The 16,296-nt window shown below is 54.4% G+C and overlaps 11 protein-coding genes across 11 annotated transcripts; 5 read left to right on the top strand and 6 right to left on the bottom strand.

The window, feature by feature from the left end:
* Nucleotides 1-336: 336 nt before the first annotated feature.
* HMPREF1541_06496 (uncharacterized protein) lies at nt 337-1,917 on the bottom strand (the record flags this gene model as incomplete). The annotated part of the gene is made up of 1 exon (XM_008720828.1): nt 337-1,917. One exon carries the CDS (start codon nt 1,915-1,917, stop codon nt 337-339), a length of 1,581 nt encoding a protein of 526 aa, XP_008719050.1.
* Nucleotides 1,918-3,395: 1,478 nt separating this feature from the next.
* HMPREF1541_06495 (uncharacterized protein) lies at nt 3,396-4,127 on the bottom strand (the record flags this gene model as incomplete). Its single annotated transcript, XM_008720827.1, has 2 exons — nt 3,396-3,621; nt 3,667-4,127. 2 exons carry the CDS (start codon nt 4,125-4,127, stop codon nt 3,396-3,398), a joined length of 687 nt encoding a protein of 228 aa, XP_008719049.1.
* Nucleotides 4,128-5,063: 936 nt separating this feature from the next.
* On the top strand, nt 5,064-5,633 carry HMPREF1541_06494 (uncharacterized protein; the record flags this gene model as incomplete). Its single annotated transcript, XM_008720826.1, has 1 exon — nt 5,064-5,633. The coding sequence occupies one exon, from the start codon at nt 5,064-5,066 to the stop codon at nt 5,631-5,633; it is 570 nt and encodes a 189-aa protein (XP_008719048.1).
* Nucleotides 5,634-5,995: 362 nt separating this feature from the next.
* On the top strand, nt 5,996-6,454 carry HMPREF1541_06493 (uncharacterized protein; the record flags this gene model as incomplete). The annotated part of the gene is made up of 1 exon (XM_008720825.1): nt 5,996-6,454. The coding sequence occupies one exon, from the start codon at nt 5,996-5,998 to the stop codon at nt 6,452-6,454; it is 459 nt and encodes a 152-aa protein (XP_008719047.1).
* An 8-nt stretch (nt 6,455-6,462) lies between these two features.
* HMPREF1541_06492 (uncharacterized protein) lies at nt 6,463-7,248 on the bottom strand (the record flags this gene model as incomplete). The annotated part of the gene is made up of 1 exon (XM_008720824.1): nt 6,463-7,248. The coding sequence occupies one exon, from the start codon at nt 7,246-7,248 to the stop codon at nt 6,463-6,465; it is 786 nt and encodes a 261-aa protein (XP_008719046.1).
* Nucleotides 7,249-8,867: 1,619 nt separating this feature from the next.
* Nucleotides 8,868-9,509, bottom strand: HMPREF1541_06491 (uncharacterized protein; the record flags this gene model as incomplete). The annotated part of the gene is made up of 1 exon (XM_008720823.1): nt 8,868-9,509. The coding sequence occupies one exon, from the start codon at nt 9,507-9,509 to the stop codon at nt 8,868-8,870; it is 642 nt and encodes a 213-aa protein (XP_008719045.1).
* A 547-nt stretch (nt 9,510-10,056) lies between these two features.
* On the top strand, nt 10,057-11,245 carry HMPREF1541_06490 (branched-chain amino acid aminotransferase; the record flags this gene model as incomplete). The annotated part of the gene is made up of 2 exons (XM_008720822.1): nt 10,057-10,093; nt 10,143-11,245. 2 exons carry the CDS (start codon nt 10,057-10,059, stop codon nt 11,243-11,245), a joined length of 1,140 nt encoding a protein of 379 aa, XP_008719044.1.
* Nucleotides 11,246-11,570: 325 nt separating this feature from the next.
* Nucleotides 11,571-12,812, bottom strand: HMPREF1541_06489 (uncharacterized protein; the record flags this gene model as incomplete). Its single annotated transcript, XM_008720821.1, has 1 exon — nt 11,571-12,812. One exon carries the CDS (start codon nt 12,810-12,812, stop codon nt 11,571-11,573), a length of 1,242 nt encoding a protein of 413 aa, XP_008719043.1.
* A 725-nt stretch (nt 12,813-13,537) lies between these two features.
* On the top strand, nt 13,538-14,085 carry HMPREF1541_06488 (uncharacterized protein; the record flags this gene model as incomplete). The annotated part of the gene is made up of 2 exons (XM_008720820.1): nt 13,538-13,875; nt 13,923-14,085. The coding sequence occupies 2 exons, from the start codon at nt 13,538-13,540 to the stop codon at nt 14,083-14,085; spliced, it is 501 nt and encodes a 166-aa protein (XP_008719042.1).
* A 222-nt stretch (nt 14,086-14,307) lies between these two features.
* Nucleotides 14,308-15,009, bottom strand: HMPREF1541_06487 (uncharacterized protein; the record flags this gene model as incomplete). The annotated part of the gene is made up of 1 exon (XM_008720819.1): nt 14,308-15,009. One exon carries the CDS (start codon nt 15,007-15,009, stop codon nt 14,308-14,310), a length of 702 nt encoding a protein of 233 aa, XP_008719041.1.
* A 252-nt stretch (nt 15,010-15,261) lies between these two features.
* HMPREF1541_06486 (uncharacterized protein) lies at nt 15,262-16,237 on the top strand (the record flags this gene model as incomplete). Its single annotated transcript, XM_008720818.1, has 3 exons — nt 15,262-15,359; nt 15,410-16,047; nt 16,098-16,237. 3 exons carry the CDS (start codon nt 15,262-15,264, stop codon nt 16,235-16,237), a joined length of 876 nt encoding a protein of 291 aa, XP_008719040.1.
* Nucleotides 16,238-16,296: the final 59 nt, after the last annotated feature.

The following is a 16,296-nucleotide window of genomic DNA, read 5'->3' as shown; positions in this document are numbered from 1 at the left end:
GCAAGGGGTCTCGATTAATATCATTGTGTCGTTGCTGTGCTCTCGTTTGCCGCTGCCCGAAGCGTGTCTGTGCTCTATATGTCGCCTGTCCACCGGTCAAGCTGTGCGTGATGAATAAAGTCAGCGCATCTCATCCTTGTAGCTTGTCCTGTATGTCTCTCCCGTCTATCTCTCCCCGCCTCTCCGATCCATCCAACCTCTGGTACCTGTCCTGGTCAAGTGGAAGCAAAGTCAGCTCAAAACCATTCGTTCTCCTCCCTGCGCCCAAGTAGCCGTTGCGTTGTCTTGCATTGTTTAGCACTGCACCAGCCGTGACACGTCGTATTCGGACCTCGTTCAGGAATTCTCATACAGCTCAAGGGGTCCTTTCATCTCCGAATACGCGATCGAAAAATCAGATCTTTGCTTAAATTCATCCTCCACCACTCGGTCGAAGGCAAAAGGGTCATCCAGGCTACCAGCACCCGTGAGTTGCGGAGGTGGGTTGATCACTCGTTCACCCATGACCTCAACTTCATCGGGGTCAATTTCCAGTGCTTCAAGATCCACGGCTTGCTCCTGCTTGATTTTCTCTTCTTTGATGCTACGGTTTGAGTTGTGCGAAGCCAGGGAGGAAGCACGACCGTTACCGCCCCTGGGGGTTTGGTCGGCGTTGTCATTGCTGCCGCCACGAGTGTTCGGCTCATTGGAGTTCCGAGCAGGATCGTTGGGGACATCGTTGTCGCTAGCCATGTCATTGTTGGCATTGCCTTCTTGGCTGTCGCCGGCATTGCTATCCGGATGATTGCCATTGTTAGAATTGTTGTCGCTAGACTCAGACACGAACATCTTTTGCTCGTATTCCTCATCATGCTGTTGAAGGGCATTGGCGTATCCATACCCACTTCCGTTCACGTTCAGATCATCATCGTCCAATTCAATGACGCCGTTGGTGGCGTTGTACATGAGCGCATCTCGCAAGAATTGCTCGTCGTCCTCGCCGCCGTGCATGATATCACCATAGTCACCTCCATCGTCCGACTCCGAGTCACTGATGATCTGAGATTGAAGCCTACTACTGCTAGCAGCTTCATTGCGAGCGCGCCGCTCACGGCGCATCCTAGCTTGGTCGTTCTGCATAGCATCGCGTCTAGCTTGGCGCTGCTGCTGACTATCAGAGCTGCTTCCAGTAGACTGTCGGTTGAAGCGAGCTGCACGCCGAGCAGCGATGGCGTTGCGCCCAGCCCGGTTGCGGCTTGCAGCAGCGAGTCGTCGTCGGTCGCTAGCTTGTCCTTTCTGGCGCAATTGCTCCTCCCACTCGTCCCACATGACCTTTTCTCGGCGCTCAGCCATCTGTCGCTTCCAGGGGCCACTGCGTATGATCCCTTGGGTACGAGCGTTGGACAAGATGCCGTTCTCTTCGCGATTAAAACGCCGATACTGCCGGTCGCCGTCGTCGCCATCTCCATCTCCACCACCACCTCCGCCGCCGTCGTCGTCGTCATCGCCATCGTCATCGTCATCGTCGTCTGAGCCATTGTTGTTATAGTCATCGATATTCTGGTCGATGAGCTCATGATAGAGGTCTCGGCATCTCCGTTTGTCATCAGAGTCCATATCCACAGGAATCTGGCCATTGGGACACCAGTATGGGTGGAACATACGGACCATGCTGAAGTTGGCCACTCCACAGTCAATCCGTGGACCAAAGAACCTCGACCGGTTGCCATCAGTATCAAAGATTTGCAACTTGGGCTGGCCTGGGGGTCTTTGACCTTTGCCTTGAGACACCCAACACCAGAGTTGGCCATTGGGAAGAGCGGCGACGGTATCTCGGTTATGCTTCCAACCGATGAGTGCTCGACGCTGTCCAGTCTCTAGGATCGGGCCAAGGGTGGGAGGCCCAACGTAGCGCTGAGAGATCCTTGCAGGTTCCATTATTGGTTGTTGAGAGTGGGATTGTCGACGTAGAGGATCAGAAATGTGTGATAGTCTTAAGAAGAGACGATGGGGTTAGACGTAGTCTTGGAAAGAAAGGCGAAGATTGAAAGAAGACTGAAAAGCGACTGTTAGATCGGTGGGCCCGAGCTGTCAATCCAAGCCTGAAGGCTCACAGACTGTTGAGTCGAAGCTCGATAGAGGTCGTTGAACGTGCCATACGATTGTGGGAAAGAACGGAGGATTGAGATGGGAGAAGAACTTGGTCCAGGCGAGAGACGAGAGTTGTTGGGACTCGGATGAGAGGTTGTCAACCCAGCGAAGGCGCCTCAGGAATGACTCGGTGATGGCTGAAGAAAAGAACCTCTCTCGGAGTTGATTCAGAGCAGATTAATACTCCCCCACTAGGAGTAATGTACCTCCGCTTACCAGATGTAAGAAGAATGAGCTGATTCGTGGTAAGGGGGCGACAAGAAGCCAACGGCTTGAAAGGAAGGTCAAGATATGGGAGGGACCGTCTGTGTTGAGCAGTGAATGTCCGCAGCGAGTGAATGCTCGAGTCCTCCTGGAGACCGATACAGCCCAGCCCAGCCCACTCAGTCACAAGTGAGAAAGTAGTCAACATAGGCGCGAACCTGTGGCACAGAAGGTAGTAGAAGAGCTTTGTGCCAGAATTGCTGGTTCGTACGCACAAGAGTGAGGGCTGAAGCAGTGAGGGACGCATTCAAGACCTAGGTCATTCGAACCTGAGATCCCACTGGGAGTTTCTAATATCGAAGCACCTACCTTAAGTACAAGATAGGTGTGTAACTGCAAACCGAGAAACGCAGAGGCAGGTAGAATATGCAGATAGGTGCGGAAAACCCGTCTTTGAATAGTACTCACATAAACTCAGAACATTCATACCTCATAACACATGCCCCCACCGGCTATCGCAGCTTTGTGTAGGTGTATATGCAGTAAACCCGCAGAGCGCCGCTGTACCCAAGCGCCCATGCTCCGCCGTGGATTCGTAATATACACACCAAGGTCTTGATGGGGCTTATAGATGTTAGCTCCTCCGTTTCGCCGGCGTCTGAGCTTCTGACGCAGCCAGCTGGCTCACTGGCCCTCGACGTCTCTGTCGAAATCATATTTGCCGCCTCGCGACCGCCCTTTTCGATTCTGGCTTGCGCTGGGATCTCGGTGTACTTCTATTGCGTCCGGATCCGCCTTGGATCTCCGCTTGGAAGAGTGGTGTCGTTTCGCGGAGCTCGATCTCTGCTCGTCAACCTCGTTCACGGCGTGTCTCGTCTTGGAACCAGGCTTGTGTGCTGCGCGCCGGTGAGACGAGTGCCGTCGTTCTCCCGCTTCGGGTCTTTGACTCCTTGATCGCCTCTCCAGGCGTCCGCCCGCTCCGATCGCTGTCGGATCCTCATGGTAGTCCCATCCCTGGGATGCGGCCATATGCTAAGACGAGTTAGTTTTTCCAGCTCGTATCACTCGGCAAGGCTGCCAACCTGATGAGGACCCCATAAGTCGGGAGTCGCGGATTGAGCTCCTCTCGCCTTCTCGCGCTCGGTGGGGAAACCACCAATCTGGGCTCTGCGCTCGTCAAGCTTTCGCCTGTGGCGGTTTCTGAGGAAGATGAGAAGCCATGCGAGAGCGCCCAATCCGATTGCCAAAACGATCACCATCACAATCCACTGCCAATGACCGGCAAACCTAGCACAATCAGACTTGCTTCAGGAGTCATAGCCGGATACTCACCATGATTCGTCCTTGTTATTGGATTGCTGCTGTCCTGACGACGTGGAGCCAGAGGTTGAGGTGGGCCCATTAGTATTGGTGCTAGTCGAGGTGACGATGGTAGTACTAGTCGTTGGGGCATTTGGGTCGACTCCCTGGCCGACTTGAGAGCAGAAGCTGGTGAACCAGGTACGCAGATTGACGCGATCAGGTTGCTGAGTCGGACATTCGGCCACGCAGACGGCATCGGGAGTAGTATAGAGTGCTTGAAGGGTGGGAGACTGACAGAAGCAATTCTCGGCCGCGAGACTGGAGCTCTGTTGGCCGGTTTGGGCCAGACACGTGCTCTGGGCTTGTTGTAGAACGGCGCAGTTTGCGGCGCAGGCTGGGAAGTTGCCGAGTCCAGTTGACGGGACGAAGTTTTGTGCGGAGGAAAGGAGAGGTGTGAGGAGGAGTGCGAAGAGCTGTAATGTCGGCCTCATGATGGCCCTGTGCTATGTAGTGCTATTCTTTTGCGGGACGTCGGGGTTGCAAGCGAGCGTGGAGCAGATAGTGCTGTAGCGATCGATGGTCAGTTGTATAGGATGCTGCCGGAGCGACAGACGCTGCCGGGTCGGCGAGGTTTCATGAAAAGCGAGTGTGAGGCATGTCGTGGTGGCATGACGCGACGAAGAGAAGAAGTCGAGGCGAAAAGTGGAGGGGATCTGAATGAGACTCCGGGACTTTCGAACAAGAAAGGATAAACGGTGGTGGGGAGGCGGGTGTGTAAGAACGACCGGGGTTCATCGACAGGCAAGGTTAAGAGATCGTGGTGGCCCAATGGGATGCGCCGGGCATGGGCAGCGCGATTGTAAGGGGCGTCCAGCCTCCCTGGTTCTCGGTCTCCTATCTTCCCAGGAACTGGCCCTGATACGTGCCTCATAGACTCATGTTGCATGACCAGTCAATAGGGTCAGTTTGGCTGATGTTGTTTTTCGCAGCGCGATAGTGGATGACTGGATTGTGAGTGCAGCTGAAGTGAAATTGCGACATGCCCACAATTCCGCCGGGTGGAATCCATGATCCCCGCAATGCGCCATCCGGTGGGGACGAGCAGTTGAGAACCCTTGAACCCTTGGACAACGCCGACAACGCCGACAACGCCCCGAAGGTTAAAGAGATCATCAGCCGGTTCGAATTGCCTATGATATGCAAACAGACCAATCGGCCACTGAGAAGGAATGCTTCTTTGGTTGACTCTACGGCGCATACGAAACAGTAGGTACAGCAAGTCGAAGTCTTCAGCAGTAAAGAACGAGTACGACCACAGTATTGTGTCACTACAGTGTGTTCACACGTGGCATCGCTGCAGGTACCCAGGACACGCACTTGTCAGGTCGCGCGCCACAAACCGGTGACTCGGCGTATCACCGCCGACCATGTCTCGTGCGACCTATCTGCACACCTTGTGGGACTCTCTGGCTGGCACATGGTTGCTAGATCGGGACCTGCAGAGTGCCAACGCCAGCGAGCCGTCAGGCCGATGTGTGGGAACAGCGACCTTCAAGACCCGCGCCCCGTCGCCGGTCTTGGATCAAGACGGCAAGCTGCATCTGGCGGATGCCGAGATGCTCTACCGTGAGAATGGCGAGTTCCAGCTACCAAACCATGTCAAAGTGCCGTTCTCGAAGAAGTATGTCTGGAGGCTTTCGGTCGCTGGCGATGACCCAGAGATGAGTGTGTGGTTCACCAAGCCCGGCACGGACCAGGTGGACTATCTTTTCCACAACGTTGACCTGACGGTGGCTGAGGGTGGTAGAGTGGCACATGGTAGTGGCGGCCATCTTTGCGTCGAGGACTTCTATTCCACATCGTACATATTCTTCATGCAAGAAAGCACGCCGTTGGATGAAATGAAAGCAGCGGCGCTTGGCTCATGGGAAACCATCCATGAAGTCCAAGGGCCATCCAAAGACCAAACGCTGACGACGAGATTTACCAGGGAGTGATCGAGTTGCGGTAGGCTTCGTCTCTTCCAGCTGTCACGAACAGGGCAGGAGCAAGGAATGAAGCGTGGCCTGACTCCTCCTGCAGATCGCCAGGAGCGTGTTTAGCTTGCGTGGTATGCAAGGACCGGTACACATGGTCCACCTGAAACGCTCAAACACGAAAGCTCGGATGTTACCGAGACGTTGACTCCATCTGCTCATGTACGTAACAACCATGTGGTGGGTGCCGAGTCAGCCGGGCAGGCTCTCAGATCTATGTGCATCTTCTGCTAGCTAGCTCTATACCTCACCTAAGTCGTGGACACGTTATCTGCTTCTACTGTCTCTTGATCCCTCCTCTAACCTCCGCACCATCACCAGCCATGGCCCAGGAGAACTTCGCTGGTGACATAAGCGTGTTCCATGCGGCTCTGGTCAGCTTCGTAACCACCATCCCTGGCTCCATTTCACCATCCACAATACGTCAAAGACTGCAACGGGTTTCACTCGCCAACTTCAACGATCTCTGCACCGATGTCTTTGATGAGCTGCGCCGACGACAAGCCCAGGCCCTGATGCAGGGCCTGATAGATAGCGACCAGCTCAAAGCCCTCCAGCCTTTTGCGACCATGCACCCGAAGCGTAACTCGGCCCGGCAACGACTGTCCGCGCTGCCACTACACCGTTTTCTCGACCTGTGCAGAGACGTGCTGTGCGAGCTTGAGGACCGCTTCCCACGCCTCCTCAACGGGAATTCGAGCCCGGTGGAACTACCCTCTGAGCCTCCACCCAAATACACCTCAGGTGACTGGACAGCAACCACACCCTCCAACTGGATCTAGATTTTCTCTCACTGCTGCTTCTTCAACTCGCCCACTCTCTCCTCCCCCGCTCGATTTACCATCCGATACACCCAGCTCAACGCCGACGTGTTGACCGCCATCAGCGCCGCACTGCCACCAAACAACCCCACCCTCCCCGCCGTCCCCACCAGCTCGAAAATCGGATACGGATAGAACCCATTCTGCCGGAAACAATGCTCGATCCAAAACCAGTACCCAAACGCAATGACCGCGCTCAACCCAAACGCCGGCCCCACCGTAATCGTCCACGGCGGACTGAACAGCAACAGATCCACCACCAAAAACGCCGCCGGCGCCAGATGAAAACTCAGGTCTGGCGGCAGCGGCAATTCCAACTCCTTGGGCACCACGAGTTCCGGATCGATGGCGCGCAGCCCCCAGTAGAGCAGCGAGATCAGCACGCTCATGGGCGCCGAGGTCATGCTGAGCAGGTTCTTGGCCTGGAAGAGGCGTCGCGAGAGGGTCACGTCGGCGAAGACGCCAAAGCTGAAGGTCAGCGTCGCGAGCAGCAGGCCGATGATGGTCAGATACTGGAAATGCCAGCCGTACGCCCGGTTGATGTGGTTGGGGTGCGCGGTCAGGTACCAGAACGAGTAGGCGAAGGAGCTGAGACCGAGGGCGTGGACGGCGAGGGAGAGTTCGCGGGAGGGGGAGGAGAGCCTCTGGAGTGGGTGGTGGCGCATCAGTTCCTTGAGCGCGTCCGACGGGGTGCGGCTAAGACCAAGTGGTGCGCCGGTCGTATTGTCCTCGTTGTCGCTGCGGCGGGCTGCCATGGTGTGTGGGACGCTGTGCTCGCGGACCTGATGCCTTTCTTTTTCTGTGCCTACTCCAATACTGGGCCTGTCTATATCCTACCCAGACTTATCAACCTCTGTTCACGACGTGCCAGGCCAAAAAAAATATTCAAGATATCCGGGAACGCGACTATAGAGGGTAATGATAATAGTAATAGTAATAAATGAGAGATACAATACGCTAGTTCAAGTAGAATAGAGAACGAAGAGCGAAATCGCTAAATGTAATGTTTTCGCACAGCAGATGATGTCTATCACCGTCACCGCCAGATCAGCCTACAGTAACGTCACTGCTGACCCACGTGGACGGAAGTTTCGGAGAGGTGGTTTTCTCTTTTTTTAACAATGGGCGTCCAGTCGCTCGATACAGTTTAAAGGCCGTCGCCCCCTGACAAGAGCCGCATTTTGGCAGCCTCGCGTGTACACTAGAAGCAGGGGTCTGCTTTGCTCTGCTCTGCTCCGCTGTCGGGCTCTTGAAGAGACAGAGCAATTGATTGTCGTGTTTACGAAGAATTTAACAAAATCTTCGAGAGTTGAGGCTGCAGATATTTGGGAAGATTGGGTACTTACAGGCACAATATAAGCTACACGGTTCTAGACAATATCAATTATTTATATTATAGGTACGGGCTTCTATGGATAGGGGCCCCATTAGCCGGTGGACCGTCCATTGCAGATGATTTTCCGCGTCTGGAACGTATCCCAAGGCATTCAATCTAAAAGCGGAACCGTCGGTGGCCAGTGCAACGCCTCTTGCGCGGTCTCGGCCATAGACCAAGGCTTTGTTGACTCTCCAGTGGTTCAGAACATCGACCCAAGGAGCTAAGAGGATTAAAAGCACTCTCAGCACATTGTTCTTTGTACACTTGACCGGCCATACCACGCAGCGAGGTTACGTGGCAAATCATCATCTCGGTATATGCAGCTGCTGCGCGCGGCCGAGCATGCCCTTCTCGAGCACTACCGTTTGACCCAGAAGCCATGTGTATCACGGTCCAGTACTTCTTCTGTTGTGGACACCCAGCGACGCATCGCTTTCGTAATCAGCTTTGCCAACAATCCGAAGGCCGAAGTTGTCGAATTAGAGACACAAACAAGTTTCTCGAAGGACAATGTCGGAGATGCGCTCAAGATTATGAGAAGCAGAAACGACGTCAGCAGTCTCGCGTCAGAGATCCCAAGGTCTTCGAGGATACGTGGTATATCCCAGCACGTTGTTTTGTCGATATTGGATATCGTACGCTGGATCCGTTCCGCGCTGAGGCAGATATCGATCTCGTGTCTCTATTAACGACGATATCGCCCTCTCTTCCAGTCTCCCCAGTCACACCAAAGACTGGGTCTGTATGGGGCGCCTTGCCCAGTCTGAAGGCGGAGAAAGGCCCGGTCGCACGGATCTTTCCCGTCTTTCGGCGGCACAAGAAAGCCAGTCCCTGCTGTGACGAGATATCGGTGGCGGATGCATTTCAGGCCGTGAGGTTGGAGGATTATAACGCTCGGGTTGAGGGGAGAATCACGGACAACCACTGCGAGTCGGTCTTGTGATGCCAGGCGATAATTCTGGTGCGCTATCAATAGCGTTATAGGGAACTGCACCATTATCCCCCTCGTGTAGGACCTTCTCTTTCAACATCTATCGGTTCCGCCTTTGCAACAGCCGTACTCTTCGCTCCTAGATTCGACATTTGCTCCTTTTCATCGTCACCACACCCGCAGTCGTAGAAATCACCAATATTGCTGCAGTCAAATATGGGCTTTTTCTTCCTCTCGTTGACTTGATTATGCACAAAGCAGCCCCACGCTGCCGCTGCCGACCTTGACGACGTTTGTGGAGGATACTGTTTGAGCAGCGCCTGGAAGTGTTCGGCACATTCGCCGCAAGGGTACAGTCGCGCGAAAAGGTAAAGATAGCTTTTGAGAGCGTCGCTCTGATCCTGAGTAGGCTCATCTGGAAATCTGGCCATAGTGGTATGAAATAGCTTCCAAGCAGCCCTGCCCAACTCTTCTTTCAGCGTCTCGTTGCCAAGATGCCCCATAATCGGATCACCTGCTTGAGTGATGGGTCCAACGGTCGGTATGGGCGGTTTGGGCTGTTTTGGTTTCATCCATTTTGGCATGGGAGCAGGTGCTACAGCCAGTCGATCGCCGGGCCGCTCTTGTTGACCAACCCAGAACATGAACCAAACAAAAAGAGCAATGGCGGTAACAAGGATCATGCCCGGCGGAGGTGCTCGAGGCATCGTGACGGTGGTGCAGCCTGGAGGCCGACTACTGCGATGTGCGAAAGGAAGGGACAAGCAAGAACGTGGAACGATGATTTCACGCAGACCTGCACATACCCGGCTGAAGACGCGACAGAGACGGGATGCGGAAGCTTGGCATGAATCCCGGGCTCGACTCGGACTGGTTTCCCCACTAGACGAGTTCCGCTAAGGCAAGGTACCGTGACAGGCGGCTGCCCCGGTATCGGTGTAACCACAAAATCATAATTCGAACGGTGTGCTGAAAGCGTAAGCTGTTGATCTTACAAGAATTGGCCAGATACGACCTTGCTCTGTGCTGACTTGGACATCCTCTGCTATTGTCTGTGCTCGCGCACATCACCAAGCTCCCGAAGCAGCAGAGAACGATTACCAATTCTGGTGCTCAAACACCGTCTGCCCTGCTTGCTGGCCGCCAGCTCTTGGAAAAGCCAACAGAGAGATCAAGGATTACGATCTACAAAGCACCAGCGGTCCCCGAAGCCCGTCAGACCACTTCATTCATCGTAAATTCGACCATCTCATCATGGCTGTTTTCCCTCCCCCTCCCACTTCAGCAATAGGTTAGTCTCTCCTCGATCCTCCTCCAGAACCACGTCTAACCAATCTCAGACTGGGCCAATGTCGGATTCAAGGTCCGCGAGGTGAATGGCCACATCGAGTCCAAGTTCTCCCACAGCGATGGTGCAACTTGGTCGTCCCCGAAATGGGTCACCTCCCCACATCTCTCCATCCACGGCATGGCCCCTGGTCTCAACTACGGCGTGCAATGCTACGAAGGCATGAAAGCCTTCCGCCGGCCCGACGGCTCCATCTCCATCTTCCGCCCCGATCAGAACGCCATTCGCATGCAACGCTCTGCCTCGTACATCTCCGTACCTCCTGTCCCGGAGGACGTTTTCGTCAAGTGCGTGAACTTGGCGGTGGCGATGAACGCCGAGTTCGTCCCACCACACGAGACCGGCGCCGCGATGTATATCCGACCACTGCTGTTCGGCAGCAGCGCCCAGCTGGGACTCAGCCCGCCAGACGAGTACACATTCGGCGTGTTTGTGATGCCAACAGGCGTGTACCATGGAGTCCACGCCGTGGACGCACTGATCCTCGAGGACTTTGATCGTGCGGCACCAGAGGGCACAGGGAGCGCCAAGGTCGGTGGCAACTATGCGCCGGTGTTGCGACACAGCGAGAAGGCGAGGAACCAGGGCTTCGGCATCACCCTGCATCTGGACAGCAAGACGAGGACGGAGATAGACGAATTCTCGACCTCAGCATTCCTAGGCGTGAAAAAGAATGGCGAGCAGACGACGGTGGTGGTGCCGGATAGCAAGAACGTCATCAAGAGCGTCACGGGCGAGTCAGCGTGCCAGATTGCGCAGGATGTCTTCGGGTACAAGGTGGAGAGACGAAGTATCGCGTATGATGAGCTGAAGGAGTTTGACGAGGTCATGGCTTGCGGTACCGCCGCCAGTCTGGTGCCCATCAAGAGCATCACGATGCAGAGCAAGGGCGACAAGTTCGAGTATCCGGTCAACGAGAAGCTGGATCCTGGCCCGGTGTGCGAGAAGCTCCTGTCGACGCTGAAGGGCATGCAGGCCGGCAAGGTCAAGGATCAGTTCGGCTGGTGCTTCACCGTCACGCAGGCGCCGAAAGGCTTTGGCCAGGAGGCGAACGGTGAGAAGGGTGTCAATGGCGCGGTCGATGAGCTACCGTGAAGCACGACTTTCGAAGCTGTTGCCGAGCTGTGGAGTGGATGACAAAAGCACGAGATTATCATTATTGAGGAATGAGTGATCAATGATCGTACAAGTTTTTCGTCTCGCTGGTTGGTTCTAATGATGCTTGTAGTAAAAAATTTGTTCGTAAGGGTATCGAATATCGTAATAGTCTTGCTGGTCAAAGCCAGAAAGGACACCGTGCAAGCCAGTGCGACGTTGTGAAGTACGAACCCCGTCCGTTACCAGTCTTCTCGATCGCCCTAGGTTGTCTGAATATCAGGCAGTAGTGGTGTTACAAATGAAACGCTGGCGGGCGGAACGCTCATTCGGGCATGGGCAACTGGAAAACATCGTCGTCATCGTCCACCGCATCATTCGAGCCCGAAGTGAAGAAGTCGGTGTCAAAGAGTTCGTCGGCAAGCTCGGCACCTTCAACCTCCCGCTCAAGTAGCTCAAACTCCTTCAGCCGAAACCACATCTTGCTCTCTTCAGGAGGCTGACCGTACAGTCGCACGAACTCCTTCGGGTGGATCTGAGACTGGTCAACCTTGGGCTTCTGTGCTGTCTTCTTCTGTCGAAGCTGATCGGCCTTCGGAATGATTGACGCTGCAGGTTTAGCCTTGGGAAAGCCAATTGTGCCCTTTGATACGGCTAAGGGTGTCCGACGGCCGACACTGGGCGCACCGACAGAGTCCAGCGGTTTTCGCTTTTGCTCTGATGCTTTGGTCTCTTTCATGGCTGCTGACGGGAGTGACGCAGTAGGCTTTGACAGAGCTGCTGCCGCCGATCTGGCTTTGACTGTGTTAACTCTCGATTGCTTTGGCCCAGCCAGGATCATGGCGTCAACTTGGGCATCTAGCTCTTCTTCCGTGGGCAACGATGGCATCGGCGGCGGTTTAGAAGCTTCTCTCTCCATTTCTTCAATCCACTGCTTGCGCGTCTCTTCCTCGGCCTTCTTCCGCAACGACATGCCATTCTCGTCGGTAGGAGATGTGCAATATATCTCGCCATACCCCTTAAACATGTTCTTACCCTGGAATTGGGGGAAGTCTTGATTATATCCGAATTCCATAGGAGGATCTGGCAACTCGACGATTGGCGGTGGAGCGTATCCATACTCTGGTTCATCATCATCTTCCGCCTCCTGGGTCAAGACATCTGCATGAACAGGCTCGGTGGGAGCTACGACGATCTTGCTTTTGGCGGATCGCCGAGCAGTCGACGGCTTCTTGATGGATTTCTCGGGCTTCGCGCTTTGCTGCGGCGCCGGAGTCTTCAATGCATTTCCCTTCGCATTTGTTGTTTTCATGCCCAAGGGGGCTCTGTTCGGCGCTGGCGTGACAAAAGCATTCTTATCGAGCTTGCTCGGTCCATCTTTGTGTACAGTCTTCTGGCCTTTGAGCGTCAGGGGTTTGTTCTCGTCATTCAGAGCTCTTCTGAACGGCGTCTTCGCCGGCCCAGGTGTCTTGGGATGCAGCGCCCGGATTCCCTGGTTCAGTGGCTTGCTAGCAGCCGTAGTGTTATGCGCGTGAACCAGATTCTCCTGATCTCTTGCTGCAAACATTTTCGATGTTGTTGCTGTTCAATATCCTTGTTAGTGTACCTGTAGCAGTAAAAGGTTGTCGATGAACAACGCGTAATGAGATCGGGGATGATTGTTGACAGGTGGTTGCGCTAGGTAACCGAGGGTCGTAGCTCAGCAAATCCTCGGCCAGGCCCAATGGTGATAAGGCAAGCGGGGCATGCGATAAGCCTTGGGGGGTTGAATGATCGACTCAGGGGCCGCCCGAAGCGGCCTACCACAGTAACAAAACGCAGAGGCCTGGCCTTGGGGGCGCTGGCTTAACTGGATGAGACAAAGGTGACCCACTGAACAAAGACCACACGTCCTGACCCTGACCGAACCAAGCCTCTGGTGCGGCTTCTGTCTTCATCCCACTTCACAACATCAACTATATCGTGACCGCTCCTCCGCTTCGTCCGCATACTACCATTTACTCCTCGATTTTTGCCTACCACTCAGTACTCGAACTGCTTGACCTTTGCCCACCATGGACCGCATCAAGGAGGTAAGTGTTGCTACGCATCTGCCCCGCCAGTCACAGTGTACCCTCGTTGCTAGGCAGGCACCACCGAAACACCACCTGGCCTTCACTGCAGTGTGACGCTCCGCCGTCGCAGCTGCGATTGAAATATCGCCCACCACTCTGAATCCTCACCCTCCCTTCCGTTCATACACAAGACATTCCACATCATTTACCGAAGCGACCACCGCACACATACCCCACCATGGCGTCCAATACCCAGTCTAAGATCGTACAGAAAATGAACTCTCTCCGCATTGAGGCGGATGAGAACGCTGCCAAAGCCGAAGAGTCAAAGAAGCGAGTCAAGGAGCTCGAGCAAGACAATCTCCAAAAAGAGCAAGAGATCACCTCGTTGAACCACCGCAACCAGCTGCTCGAGGCCGAGGTCGAGAAACTCGAGACTGGCATTAAGGAAGCCAAAGCTGCCGCTAGCGATGCCTCTCAGCATGGCCAACAGAACGAGGCTCTTACAAGACGGCTGCAGCTACTCGAGGAAGAGGCCGAGTCCGCCGACAAGACCCTTCGTGAGACCAATGAGAAGTATAAGTCTTGACCATTCTGGTTTCGATACGTACTAACTGTGCTAGACTCCGCCAAACCGATGTCAAAGCTGGTCACTACGAGCGCAAGGTTCAGGCTGCCGAGCAGGCCCGCGACGAGTGGGAGGCCAAGTACGAGGAGATGGCCAAGAAACACGCCGATCTTCAGAAGGAGTTGCAGGAGCTTGAGCAGTCCATGGGTAATATCTAGGCTTGTCTCGCTCTCCTGTACGGCATCTACTACCAGCGACCACCAACACCAATAGCGAAGCACATGACGGCTACCATCATGTTAAAGCCCAGGGTTTGAATGCGTGGTACGGCCACCATTGTCCAGCGCATAGACTACGAACCTACGATACCACGAGCATTCAATTGGAGCGAAGAAGGATTGAACAAATCAGGCAGAGAATGGAATGACATAAATCCTCCATTACTGAGCTCGTCGAGCCTTCGCTTGTTTGCTGTTCTTTGCTTTCTGTTTGTCCCTCTCTGCTTTTCGCTCGGCTTTGCTCTCGTACCGAAACTTCTTTCGCTTCATTTTCGCTTTCGATGCAGCGTCTTTAGGCTTGTCGTGCGTCCATTTCCGCTTCACTGTGGGCGTGGGCCTCGTGCCGACCGTCTGGTCTCCAGCTGTGCTATCATCGGCTGCCGGCTCGTCGTCAGACTGTTCAGACCCTCCTGCTCTGACAAACCCATCTCTATCCACACCCACCTCTTCAACCACGACGCTTGTGTATTTGTCCTCGTCCACGTACTCTGCCTCGTGATCGATCTTTTCCAGAGGCTGGTTGTCGGAGACCTGATCCGCTTCGTCGTTTCCGTCGCTGTCGCTTTCTATGTCACCGCTTCCACCTTCTCCTAGCGCTGGTTTCATATACGCATCCACAACTTTTACGCGCTCTTCGAGTTCACGTTTCCGCTCATCCCGGAGCTTGTTCCGTTGTAGTCGTTTCTCTTCTTTTGCACGGCGCTCTGCAGCCTCTTGTGCGGCTTTCGTCCGCTGTACTTTGCGTTTGTGAAAGCCTGTCAGGTATTCTTTCCTTGCAGAGAGGTCGAAGCTGATTTCCTCCGGTCGAGGTCCCGTGAGTTTGGGCGCCGGCATGACGCGCCGCTTCTTGTTTGGTGGCGGCATGGTTTACTCTGAGTACACCACACGTTGCTATCATGTGTGCTCTGGCAAGGTAGGCGTTGTAAGACTTCACAGTTCTTCGCATATTCTCGAAGTTTGGGAGAAAGTTATCAGCCTTGTCGGCATTGGCGAGGCTGCTCGGTGAAAAGATCTGCCGGCGCCAAGGCATTGCTTGCGGGCGTCATGTAGCAGCGACTCTCGATTGAAAGACGGCGATGAGAAGCTGAGCCCATCCCATACCAACCAGCTCCCACCATGCGTTCAATACAGTGGTGCGCGTTGGCGCTCTCGGCAGCCAGAGCTGCTTACGGCTATGTCGACACTTCCCCCTTTTTTATGTTCTCGACGTCCGAGTACGTTACCTTCCAGAACGCTGCCTGCCTCCAGTTGCTAATAGTCTTAGTCTCCTAAGCTCCGCCAACAAGCTGTCAAGCGGCGAAGCCATTACCTCCGACATCTCTTCGACTCTCTCTCACTGCCCATCAGATCACTATGTCCTCATTTCCCAGCCAGGTGTTAGTGCAGGCGACTACGCTTCCCGCAAGACAACACCTGCACTTGCACAGAGGCTTTCTGCCAAACACCAGTCCAACATCAGAAGCAGCGTATCTGTATCAGAGGTAGTCGGAGAGGTCGACGTCTCAAGATGGGAGCAGACTCTCGAGAGAGAGTGCGGCGCAGAGGTGCTGCACGTAGATGCATCCAGCGGATCCATTCCCTCGTATAAGTCGATGCCGAAGGTGCTTTCTGTCGCTTTTCCCGCGCCTACGACCAGTAACAGACTACACGACCTTTCAGTCAATGATGCATTCCTTGAATCGATCCTGGACATGTTACCATCAAGTAACTACACAGTTCTCTACGCTACCACCGCTCACGGTGCTCCGGAGCCATCAGCGGAGCACCTTATGGACGCTGAGGTTCAAAATCCGCTGCACATGGAGATGAAGAGAGATCTCAGCTCTGGCTTAGTACGCAGGGCGTCGAATCAGACCATTGTCGATGGGCCACTGTTCGAGAAGTACCAGTTCTTCACACCTGGTAGGCCCCCAATAGCGTGGCCAGAAATCAGTGTGCTAATGATATCGCAGGTATCTTTATGGGCTTCCTGGTCGGATTCATCCTTCTGATGATCTTGTACGTCGGCATCTCTGCCTTGTCTAGCCTTCAGGTCACCTATGCGGCCTTTGACAAGGATCAGGGCGCGCTTGCGAAGACGAAGGCGCAGTAAGCGTGTTTTTGAACTCCATGGGTAGTGGTACTTGTATATTTACGGAAGCAGTTCGGGTC

Source organism: Cyphellophora europaea, assembly GCF_000365145.1.
Source record: "Cyphellophora europaea CBS 101466 unplaced genomic scaffold supercont1.6, whole genome shotgun sequence".
Classification (NCBI taxonomy): domain Eukaryota; kingdom Fungi; phylum Ascomycota; class Eurotiomycetes; order Chaetothyriales; family Cyphellophoraceae; genus Cyphellophora; species Cyphellophora europaea.
This window is presented reverse-complemented; position numbering and strand designations above follow the sequence as displayed.